Below are 12726 nucleotides of genomic sequence, written 5' to 3' on the forward strand. Positions count from 1 at the left end.
CAAATATAGAGAAATGCCTTTTCTGATTAAGCTAAATAGTTCCAAAAAGAGGAAATCTTCTGGAAAATGAAAAAGGTAGTTATCAGAATTGCAAAAATAATTTTAACCAAGGAAAATGTTTACACATGAAGCTTCCAGCAACAAAAGTAAGTCACAAGGAACAGTAAAATTTTACACATAGGCATCTGTAAAACAAGAGAAGTCTCTAGAAAAACAGACTTCCAGCATTGTTCTGGACAATTTACAGAGGCAAATCCAAATCATTGTTTTGTTGAATCCTGCATGGCACTCAGACTTCCACTGTAGAAAGAGAATCCTCTGTAAACTGTCATCAAAAAAGCATGCAAGCTCAGATCCCAAAACACAGCTGTTAACATTTGAAGGTCCCCATCAGAGCAGTGGGTTGAAGACGTGCTGCTAAGGATTCTTCAGGCTCAGATTTGTAAAATTCTAGCTCTCCCATTTTATCTGTACTTTAGCTTCTCTTCTGCAGAAAGGTTTGAAAGATTGCTCCTCAGCTCTTACAGGCATTTCCTCCCTCCAACACATCCACATCCTCACTGCAGAGGAAAGTGTTCCTCATTGGATAAATGAATGCTAAAGGAAAATAACTTTGCAGAATTATTGGCTTATTTCACTATATTGCATGCATGCAAATATCATTAGAGAATGGCTACTTCCAATACCATCTCTCCAATGCCAAGAGCTCTTTAGCAATAGTTTATATGGCAAAAGTATTACAGTGAAGGAGATTACATTTTATTTACCTTGATGAGTCATTGTGACAGGTTCTTCACTGGATACATTGTTGTAAATGACCACAGCTGTGGCATTATGTGAAGCTGCTCGAAGTATTTTCTCTTTAAATGTACAATTTCCTCTCTGTAGTAAAGCAATCCACTGCTTGGTGTTTGGTGGCACCTGGAAACGTGTTCGAGGGTCACAGCCCAGACGATCTGCAACTGAAATGGGAAACAAATTTACACAGGCATAACAAAGAAAAAAAGAAAAATCCTAATTCCAAAATGCTGAAGTACTTAAATGTTATGTACTAGGAAGCCACTATTCTCTTGTGAAGAAAGTCTAAAGATAACCATATTCTTATGAAAATAAGATTTTAAAAAAAGAAGTCTCACGCATTGAAAGCTGTGACTATGTGCCCAAGAATTAGGCTCACTAACACAAGCTATTTTTAACTCCAGTGCAGCAAGAATAATGAATTCACATTCAAATCAATACCTGCCTAGAGGCTGAAAAACATTAGAATATGGTTCATCTGCTATAGGCATTTACAAAACAGCTGTTTATCAGTCATTCTGGGGAGTACAAGTCTTTTTTTTCTTCCTAATGCAGCCACAAAGATCACTGCAGTGGGAAGTACAACTAAACAAAGCAGGTTGTGAAAACAAGATTTCAGAGTTATCTGCCATGTGCAGGCTACTGTAAGAAAGGACAACATTAAAAGCTGATCTTGTAAAACTCCAGCTGCCAACATCAGCTTTTTACATATGCACATTTTGTCTACAAGGAAATGTATTCAAATTCATAGAGAAACAAATGGGTTTGCAAACACAGTGCACTTGTCAGCTAAACAGGTATAGATGGTATAAAGGAAGAGTAACAGAAATGGCAAATGCCAGATGTCTGAATTCAACAGTGTGCAAAGCTCTTTTGTCCCTTCTGATGGTGTAACACATCCTGGAACAACCCAAAGCCACAGAGCTGTGTACAAAAGACACAAAATCCAAGGCAGAAGGAACTTCCCAGCAGCTGAAACCAATGAAAGACAGATCTGTCTGCACAACTGCAAACACAGTTTAGTCTGACACACTGGTCATATCATTAAAGGATTTTCATTTAGAGCCAACAATAGTTTATAATGCAAATATATTTATCCTTTTGAATGCCAAGAGTATAATAATCTTTGGCTTGGCTACTAAAAATAGTTGGGATAAACAGTGATTTTTTTTCCAAGACAAAAAGCCAATCTATTTGCATAATAGCTCAGAAAACATTACAGTTCTGCAATGTAAGAGCAAAAGTCTCCCATAATTTTTTTCCTTTTCAAGAAGTGAGTTCAGCACAACTATGAGATTTCAGCAAAATAATCTACCACCAAAAATATCCAGTTTAATATATTAGCTGGAAACAAAAGGTCTTTTTAAACACTCTCAGTTTAACATAGCTGAGGTTAAAATCTGTAACAAAGGACATTCAAAGAGCTAAAGATGTTTTCTGAAACAAAGAAAATCTTCTGCCTGCCTGAAGAAAGCTAGTGCAGATGAATCTATACTGTGCAGACACACAGGAAGTTATTGCATCTCTTAATTTGGACAAGAAGTGCCTCTCCCTGTTCCCCTGGAAGGAGGGTGGGGAGCCAGATACCAGCACATCCTTTTCACAATTGTTTTTCAAGCCTGTATTAGACATCTCAGACATGGAGGGCTATTTGCTGTATTTTTGTTTCATCCAGGCATCAGGGAAAATCTGAAATACAGACGCCTGAAGCCAAGTTTTATAGAGTGTTTTCTTCCATTACCCTGACATCATTACTCCAATCCTTGTGGAAACTGCTAGCTAGCACTGATCCACACGTGTTTTGCAGCACTGGTGATGGCCATCACAAACACCAGCAATCACACAAGGGCAAATTAATGCCCACTGCACTTTTGCAACTTGTCTCTGTAATCTTCAACTTGAAAACAGTATGTATTTTTGAAAGGAATTACAGTCCTTTTTGAAAACAAAGAATCACGACACAGCACGTGTGCCATCAACCTTTTTGCCCTCTGTTATGACAAAAGCTGTTTAATGCACGATTCCCCCTTGCTCTGAACATTTCCACTCATAAACATGGAAGGGGGAAAGCACTAGTAGACTGTGATAGGAAGTTACTCAAGCCTTGAAAGTGAAAAATCCCATCCTTCTCCCATGAAATCATATTCAAGAATTTCAGGTATGATACATCTGTTGGAAAATACCATGTTCTAAATGGCCACAATTCCACAGAATCCCCTCAAACAGCCAAAAATAACTCTGAAAGTGGACACAAGGCAAACATAAATTTACCTAAAATATATGGGAATATTAAAAACAGCAATCCCACATATTATGGACTGTTTCCTTCAGTACAATCATGATCAAAACTAAAATATGAAGTGAAAACAAAAATAGCCTCAGTTGAGTTATTACAGTGAAAAAACCATAAAAGCAACAAAGAGCACCTTGAATGAGGAAGAAGCATTCTGCAAATTCATACAGGCACCTTGAAATTTGTATGCTTGAAAATTTTTAGCTTATAAAGCAACAGAAAAAGCGGTGAGAGATAACAGAAACTGCATTGGTGGGAAAAGCAGTACAAAATTTTCTACCACAGTAGAGATCAAAGTCTCTCTCAGCTGTGGACAGAGCTATGAAATGTTACTGGATAAAGGAAAAGAATTAGGAAACAAGATATTAAGAGATTAAAGCTTTCCAGATATAGACCAACAAACGCCACTCAAATGCTTACAGCATGTTATTCCTGACAAGGTGTCTTCAGTATATCCTGATGAAAATTTAACAGCTGACAACATTAGCTCAGTACTATTTAAGTAATGCAAAAACATTGAGGAAAATCTGGTTGGTTTAGATAAATCTGAACTGTCTGCAAGTCACTTGAGATTTAATAAAAAGTCACAACCCACTTTTCTCTGCATTAGCATTCTATTACACCACACAAATGTTAAGTAATCTTTTCACTTTTAACTAAATAAAATTCAGAAACAATAGTGAAAAATGTGGGGTGTTCTGCTTGTCTTTTCAATAGACTGAAGATACTCCAAAAAGCGTGGAAGTCTTAAAATCACAGTCACCCTTCTAGAAGAGTGAGATGGTTACAAGAAAATATCCTCTGATTAGTTCAGGTGTCAGGGACATCAGTGGGCACTGAAGGGACACACACAAACAGGGTCAGCCAGAATCACCTCTGCCACTCCCCTCTACCCTGCCCTCGATGATCTGCTATCCAAAGTTCAGCTGGAATCAACAACACATGGGCTGCAAGCATTACCTGGATGATCACAGAATTGTTTGGGTTGGAAAAGACCTTTAGATCATCGAGTCCAACCAGTAATCTGGCACTGTTGTGATCAACACTAAACCACGTTCCTGAGTAGCACATCTACAAGACTTTTAAATCCCTCCAGGTATGGTGACTCTACCACTGCCCTGGGCAGTCTGGTTCAGCACTTGACAATTCTTTTAGTGATGAAATTTTTCCCAATATTGAATCTAACTCCCTCCAGGCACAGCTTGAGGCAGTTTCCTCTCACTGTGCTACCTGGGAGAAGAGGCTGAACACCACCTGGCTCCACCCTCCTGTCAGGGAGCTTTAGTCAGCAAGATCCTCTCTGAACCTCCTTTTCTGCATCTCCCTCAGCCTCTCCTCATCAGACCTGTGCTTCAGCCCCTTCCCCAGCTGCTTTGTCCTTCTCTGGACATGTTCCACTATCTCAGTGTTTTTCTTGTAGTGAGATGCCCAAAACTGATGTTACTTGCAAGAATGAAAAGCAACTTCATATTAAATTATTCTAAAACAAATCACTTGCACAGAGAAAGATATGATCAGAAGCTACTCATGGAAGCTCAGAGGATATAAGCATACAGAAAGCCATTTAAGTAAGTTTCCCTATAGGTGTGCTACTGTTCTGGCTTGTTTGAAATATAAACTATTTACCCTGCCTGGCTCTGTGTTTATCTATGCATCATGTGCTGGCAAAACCCCAATTTTCTGGTTTAGAAGGTTTAGAAGTGGCAGCCTGCTGGGTTAAAGAGCTATGTACAATGTTGTTGTAAATATCTCCCTTCCTAAAATAAGTCCCAACACCTCAGAAGAGCCTCTTTACAGAAGAATCAGCTGTGATTTAAGTACCTACCATTAGGCTCATGTTTGTTTTTGCTTTAGGAGAGCTTCAGTTTCCTTTTGCAAAATACACAGGGCTGCTCAATTTGTAGAACTGTTGTTCTTTGAGCATTTTTTATAATTCAAGACCCCTTTCTGCTGAAGGACTAAGGTTTGTGAAAGCATTTTAGGGATTCATGGGAAAAAATAGTTAATGATGCATTAGATCCGACCAAGGTTCCTCAGCTACTGAAGAAGTAGTGGCAAGCTCACAGCACCTTCCTTTTCCAATTGCTTGACCATGTTTTAGCCTTCTCCCTATAGGAAGGGGAGCCATTTTGTGGAGCAAAAATGAAACAAAAAGGGCAGCTCCCAGCAGCTTTGTCACAAGTGCACACCTGTCTGAATGCAGACTGTCCCCTGGTTCTGACCTGTGCCTGGGTTTGCTCTTTCTCACACTGTGTTCCTGCTGCTGTTGCACAGCTTTGAACAAAACTGTGACACCCCCACTTCAGCCAAGGTTGCTGCACTGGCTGTTATCAGACTTTGTCCCCTTTTCACAGAAATATCCCACTCTCTGTGCATTAACCATTTGATTCCATGCAGGGCTTTTTTTCTTTTTTTTTTTTCCCTCAAAAGGTCAGATATCTTGCTATTGATTTCATCTTAGCTAATACTGTACTCTGTAAATCCAGCACCAGTTGCCAGAGCTGGTCTGTCTCAGCTACCCATACAGAAATCATTTTAAAGTCTGACCTTCAATCACTGTAATACAATAGCTGGAGAGACACCACCAGTATTTTGAGGGACAGCACATCAAGAGGCTTGTTGGTACAGAAACCACAGAGGAACACAGGAAGGTGCAGGGCCATGCAGGCTGCACCCCAAAGCATTCCCTCCCTACAGCTCTGCTGCCCAGGTAGGTGCTATGTGGAACACCTGACTGGTAAAACGAGACAGCTTTGTGCAACACATTAATTACAATCCTGTGATAAAATTTCCAGAAAAGGAATTCACCTGGGAAATTCACAGAGGCAACTCAGCAGTGCTGATGGATTATTTCAAGGAATGGTACTGGTTATTTTCTATCCCATTAGGGCTTAATACATGCAATGGACATATTTTCTTTCCATGCATTACTACTGGTGTTACTATCAATATAGCCCTTATTCATGCCAGTTGTAATTTCCACTTTATAAGGTGGTGCCATTGAATCAATGAGTTATGTACAGCAACATTTTCCTTTCAACAGCTCTTTCAGGTAATTGCTTTGACTAAAGCTGGCTTTAGTATGAAAAGAAACTCTTTGAACAAGAGGTAATCTGGTTTCAGGAGGAAGTTAAACAAAAGAAAATCACTGAAGCTTAGAAGAGTCCTATAATAGTTCAGATTTAATCTTGTTAGCTCAGTAAGTATTCTACAATTATGGCTATATACTCCAATATATAACCTCCACTTTTGCTATCAATTAATGACTGCTAATTAAGCTGAATACAAAGATCAATCATGAAGGACAGAAGCATGTTACAGGATCCTTCTTCCCCTACTCTACTGATATATTTGCTTGCTGCATTTTCATAAGCCGTACTGGTTTGGATTCTGGGCCAGAATTTCTGTCTGAATGCTGCCTAAAGCTCCACACTTACCAGGAAACTGGCATTTCAAACCTTCTGTAGCTAAAACTTGTTCACACAACATGTTTATGAAGTGCCAGATGCTACAGAATGCTGTAGTTACAGCACTATGCACAAGATATACCTCCTTCCTAACACTGAGCCAATATTGTTTCTTCCACACTTTCACCTTTTTCTAACATATGTTTTTCCTCACATTCCCAGTCTCCTTGCCAAGCCCTGACCCTTAAATCCCTTTGGAGAGCTCTCCTTTCTGTGAGCCCTTTCTCCAAAGCAGCTTTTGTACAACCACCACCTCCCTACAAGCCCTTTAGGCTCCATCCCTTTCCACCCCTCCTCACCCACTCATTCCTGACCTACTGGCTCAGTGAATTTTAACATTTCAAGTTTGACTCTGCTGTAATTTCCCTTCCTATCAGCTCCATTGCCAGTCTTGGTCATCCTGCCTGCTTCCCAAGCCAACCAAGGTGCACAAAACCCAGCAAGTCCTGCAAGGGGACTTTTCAGAGCACACAAAATTGAATTTCCAGTCCTCACACTGGAATCCAAAAGCAATAACCCAGATTCAACAGCCACAAAGAGTCCTGCTCCCCATGGAGAACGTTTTTGAGGGAATTAAGCCACAAAGCACTGCAGTTTCTCCCAAGAACCATTAAGGTGAGTATTCAGTGGCTTCTAGCTTGGTTTGCCATGGCAAGGGGAATATCCATGACACTTGAAGGTCTGCACCACAACTGGGGTCAGGCACCCAGTAGCAAAGAAGAGTAAAAGCACAGGTCACTGGAGGGGCACAGGGCTGAACACTTGCAGGGTGCATGTACAGACATCCAGGAGCACTCAGGCAGCTGCTGGGAGAGGACTGGGCTGAAAAGACCTGGAAGTGTTCAAGGCCAGGATGAACAAGGCTTTGACCAAACTGGTTGAGGAGGGTGTCCCTTCTCAAGGCAAGGGGCTTGGAACTAGACAATCTTTAAGGTCCTTTCCAACCCAAACCACTCTACGATTCTCTGAAAATGTCTGGTTGCACAAAGTCACAAATAACAGAGTAAGGGACTGAGAAGTATTCTGGAACCTCACTGAAGGAATACTATAAACCTGAACTAAATTATAGAAAATCTGCATCAAGCTGTGAAGACACATTTCACTTTTATCCTTCCATGCACAACAAAAGGAGGGTTTTTTTGGAATCTGCAAGCATTCATGTGCAGCAATGGTTTAAAATGCTCTTCTAATAAAAAATTAAGTCACGACAAGAGATGAACAAGTTAGAGGAGGTAAGAAAAGCAACTCAAAGCAGAACAGTGGAAGAGAGATTAATAAAGAAACTATGCTGCTATCATGCATTTAATGTGCTTGGAAAAAAACCCCCACACAGCTGCTGAATGTACAGGCAGCAGCCAACTGTGACCAAGAGCTCGCTGGAGCTGCACTTTCACAAGTCACATTCACAGGCGGTCACGCCAGTTACTGCCACCCCACTCCCAGGGGAGCACTGCCTTTGAAAGCCCCTATCAATTTCATGCAAGCCCTATAAAAAGAACACAGAAAGGGTTTTAATACATGTATTAACATGACAAGGTTGAATTTCATTAGAGAAATCCTGCTAAAGAAACAGAAGTGATTGCCTATCATGCTGCACAGAGATTTAAAGGATGGGTGACCACATGGAGCTGGCATCTTCAAAAAGCAGTACATAAAATATTAGGCATTCAAGAATAGAAGTCAAAACCACCACAAAACACTTAAAATTACAAATTTTGTGTGGTCAGCAGCAGATCATTGGCCCTGAATCTTCAATTAGTAAACTCATTTCTTTCCCTGCAGGCAATGAGTAAGGGATGTGATAAGATGCCCCATTCCTGGAAGTGTTCAAGGCCAGGCTGAACAGGGCTTTGGGCAGCCTGGTCCAGTGGAAAGCATCTCTGCCCACAGCAGGGGAGTTGGAACTTTATCATCTTCAAAGTCCCTTCCAAACCAAACCATTCTGTGATTCTATGATTCTTCACAGAGCATGCAAAATTGTGAAATTAAGGACACTTCAGCTCTAAAACAGTCCATGCCATCAAGGTGCTAACAGATCACCCACATTTGTGAAAATTTCAAAGATAGCCCATAAATGGGTGAATGCTTGACATCACAGCAGTTTCAAATTCAAGGTACCTTCAAATAAAGCTGCTAACAATTGTAGAGTCATTTTCTTCTGAGGATACATGAAAACTGAGGAACAGCATTTACTGCTCTAAGCAGTGGCTGGCAGCTACTCATGTTTAGAGCTATTAGAAAAAATTTTGCAAACAAGTTCACCAGCAATATTAACAGGCTGATTAAAAAAACATGAAAGCAATTACTTTCAGTAAGACTGCATCATCTTTTATCAAATCTGAATATAAAAAAGCAGATGTTCAAGAACAGCTTAACTAAAAGCATAAAATATTCCAATCCTCCTTACTAAATGAAACGCTTTTAAACCACAGGCACATCAGCAAAATTCAAATAAAATGTAAATATATAACAATCTACACAGAACAATTCAGAGTATCTAAGAATAAGGAAAACAACTGCTGTTGTGCTTGCTTTAAGCTGTCTGTTATGAAACAGAAAAGCAAAACTGAATTTCCCCCAAAATTGATAACAGAGTTTTAACCACTGCACTATGTCAAACCATGTCAGGTCTGACATTTTCACACATCCTGCTGTGCTTTCTCAAGAAAGTTATTCATCACAGTACTTAGCAGTAGGTATAAAAATACTGTTTATAGACTGCTCATAATTTTATTTAGCTCTTCTCATTATCAGCTGCTTGTGAAAATGCTGTCAAAGCCTCCCTCAGTGTTTAAACTGCACCTTAGTAAAGGCATATCAAAAGAAAGCAGAAAAAGTTACAGAGGCAGATTAAAAGAAATTAGTATCAGAAGTTTTTCCTGACAAATAACACAGCTCAAAAAAAAAAAAAAAAATAAAGTGCTTTGATACCTTTAAAAACCTGTTAAAATACTACTTGCAGTAGCAGTGTGTTTACATGCCTAAAACTTTCAGGACAGACTCCTGATTTCAAGGGGGCTGTGTGGGGATGTGAAGAATATCAGGAAGCACAACGACTGCAACATATTTAATGTTAGCTGATGGACAGGATTTGAAGTACAAATAAAAATCATTTTAGAGCAGACTTCCTCAACAACTTCTGCTTCCTCACCCTTCCTCCCCAAAATGTACCCCATTAATATATTCTAGTTATATTTTGCAGAGCTTCATTGAGACTGGCAAGCACCTGCTGAGGCACAACCTGATCCATCCCGACCAGCAGCTGACAGAGGCTGCCTGGCAGAATGCATTTGCTCTGAAGAAGCATCAAAGTATTTTCCTGATCTTAAGATTTGGCAAATTCTCTAAAGCTTCTAATAACACAGTAGTTTTGTGCTATCAATTCTTCTAAAACGCTCTTAGTATTCACCACTTAAGACTCTAGTTTTAACTGACTACAGTATTTCACTTAATACATTATTCAGATGTTTACTGTCCAGGAGGCAGGTTGGGACCACTGCATTCCATCAAGTGGTCCATTTCTTCAAGATGGCAGTTTAGATAATGTCAAGAATGTATTTTCAAAATAAGATACTACTAAAACTACATCACTATTACTGAAGATACTGGTTTCACTTCAGGCAAAAATCATAACAATACTCTAAGCTGTTCAAATTACTGTTCTCTATAAACCCCAGCATATATCAAAAGAAAAACTGATGGACAATGGCTTTGTTTAATTAAAAGAAAACTGATTTGGACACTCTAGCCAGTGTTCAGTACTGCAAGCAACCACATTTTGGGCAGGCTATGTAAGGGCAACAGCTTAGTAGCTTCAGTCCTTCAAAGTCTTGATGGGCAGTTTAAACAGTGTTTTAGGAATTGCACAGTGAAAACCTGTGACTTCATGCAGTTGCAAAGGTATCCAGATGCAGAGCGAGATGGCTACGCAGCTGTTCTGAGATTCAAGGCAACGCTGTAACCAAATACTGTCAACTATCGCTACACTCTCTGTAATTAGTTAAGGAATAACACCTTCACCGCTCAATGCACCCAATCTACTGGGATCCATGCTGGAAAGCACATTATGCTTTGCTGAGCCGATATTCAAGCCAACACTCTCAGATCACGGATTTATTTTATTTGCCTCTGGGCAAGCTCTTCCTCCTCGTCTGTCAGAGCTCTCTAGGAAAGCCTGCCCAGCCCAGGCAAGGACCAACCACCCGGCAGCGAGCGAGGGAAGCGTTACCTCCGTTGATAGGGACGGGAGTCACCAGCAGCCCCTTGACCTCCACCTTCGGGGAGTCCTGCCCGTAGCGGCCGCGGTCGATCCGCAGCAGCGTGGGGCCGCCGCGCTCGGGGCTCAGCACGGTCACGTTGATGAGCGCGGTGTAGTACGCCTGGCTGGCGTTGTCGGCGCCGGCCGGCCGGACCCGGCCGTGCCACAGCAGCAGCGGCAGCAGCAGCAGCACGGAGGAGCCGCCGTTCCAGTGCTGGCGAGCCCACCGCCAGCTCATCTTCGACCCCAGGCGAGCCGACGGCCGTCACCGGTTGCCTCCGCCGCTCCCCCCCGGCAGCGTCGAGCCCCGCACGCCCGGGTGTGTCCTATCCCATCTGACAGCCCGGGAGCGGAGAGAGACCAAAAGCAGGCGGAGCGGGGAGGAGAGCACGGGCTCATGCCATGGGAGGAGCCAGGGGAGTCATGGCAGGTCCCAGCCGAGTCCGATCTGCCGCCGCGGCTCCCAGGGGAGGCTGCTCGGGGGAAGCCGAGCTCGGCCGGTCCCTCAGAGCGCCGCGCTCATACCGCCCGCCCGCCGCCGCGGGGGAGCTCCGGCCGGGCGAGGGGAGGGGAGAAGGCGGGGGCGGTGCCGTGGCCCCCTCCCCGCGCAGCCCCTCGCCAGCCCAGGGGAGGCTGCCGGCAGAAGCCGCAGCTGCCGCCTCAGTCGCGCTCGCGAACAGCCGCGGGGCTCGCCTCGGACTCGGCCCGCCGCGCCGCCTCGGTTCGCCTCGGGGCTCGTCGCCGCCTTAGTGCGGCAGGCAGCGCAGGCCAATGCCCAGCCCGGCGTCTGCAGCCGGCAGCCGTCGCTTCATGCCCGATTCGCCCTAAGGGCGGCGGGGGCCCCGCACCGTTCCGCCGCTCCGCCACCGGCTCCGCGCCCGCGCCTCGACTGCAGCTCCGCGCTCTGCGCAGGCGCCGCACGCCCCGCCCCGCGCCACGAGGGCGAGAGGCGGAGCTTCGGCCTCCACCACGCCCTCTAAAGGCGGGGCCCGAACAAAGGGCGGGGCAATAGTGTATGATGTCATTGTGCGCGTGGCCAGACGGCGGTGGGAGCTGGCGCGGGGGTGGCTGCGGCGACACCGGGCTGAGCGACACCGGGCTGAGCGACACCGGGCTGCGGCGACACCGGGCTGAGCGACACCGGGCTGAGCGACACCGGGCTGCGGTGACACTGGTCTGAGCGACACCGGGCTGCGGTGACACCGGGCTGAGCGACACCGGGCTGCGGCGACACCGGGCTGCGGCGACACCGGGCTGAGCGACACCGGGCTGCGGTGACACTGGTCTGAGCGACACCGGGCTCTGGCGACACCGGGCTGCAGTCACCCCTGGCTCCCGAGGAGTTCGATCACAGCGTCCAGAACCACCTTCTGGAAAAGACCTCATCGAGTCCAACCTGTGACCAAACACCACCATGTCAACTAGACCATGGCAATACAGTCTGTCCTTAAACATCTACGGGGACGGCGACTCCAAAACCTCCTTGGGCAGTCCATTCTAATCACCTTTCCGTGAAGAAAGTCTTCCTAATGTCGAACCTAAACCTTCCCTGGGGCAGTTTAAGATGTTGGGACACACAGACATACAGGCTCCCATGGCTCCTCAGCATCTTCTCAGAAAAATATTTCCAGTTCAGGAATGCTGATGGCCAAAAAGATACAGAGTTTTAAAGCACGTCAGAAATAGAGGGTGGAAGAGCTGTGTGTGTGAAAACTAGGTGGGATGTATTCAGTCTGTCCAGGTAGAACTGAATGGGATTTTGGGGCAGGAACAGCACAGCCTCTGTGTCAGTTCATTCTTACCCTATTTGGTGTTACTTGCTTCTGACGTACTAAAATGGGAAATTGTACAAACACTCAAGTATTGTTAATAAATATTAATCCCCAGAAATACTGTAAAACAGGGTTTGA

At 44.0% G+C, this 12726-nt stretch overlaps 1 protein-coding gene across 2 annotated transcripts in view; it reads right to left on the reverse strand.

Annotated features, from left to right (window-relative positions):
• Window positions 1-11649, reverse strand: part of RNF130 (ring finger protein 130) — a 42914-nt gene extending 31265 nt beyond the window's left edge. The window contains exons 1-2 of one of the 2 annotated variants that reach the window (XM_058815304.1): window positions 10787-11649; window positions 768-962 (exon numbers count right to left, since the gene is read on the reverse strand). In XM_058815304.1, the coding sequence (XP_058671287.1) occupies window positions 768-962; window positions 10787-11054 (463 nt within the window). In that variant the 5' untranslated portion in view covers window positions 11055-11649. The remainder of the gene's footprint in view (window positions 1-767; window positions 963-10786) is intronic. The other variant, XM_058815305.1, reaches the window with a different exon arrangement.
• Between the last annotated feature and the right edge of the window lie 1077 nt (window positions 11650-12726).

This window comes from Ammospiza caudacuta, chromosome 16 (genome assembly GCF_027887145.1).
Source record: "Ammospiza caudacuta isolate bAmmCau1 chromosome 16, bAmmCau1.pri, whole genome shotgun sequence".
Taxonomy (NCBI): Eukaryota; Metazoa; Chordata; class Aves; order Passeriformes; family Passerellidae; genus Ammospiza; species Ammospiza caudacuta.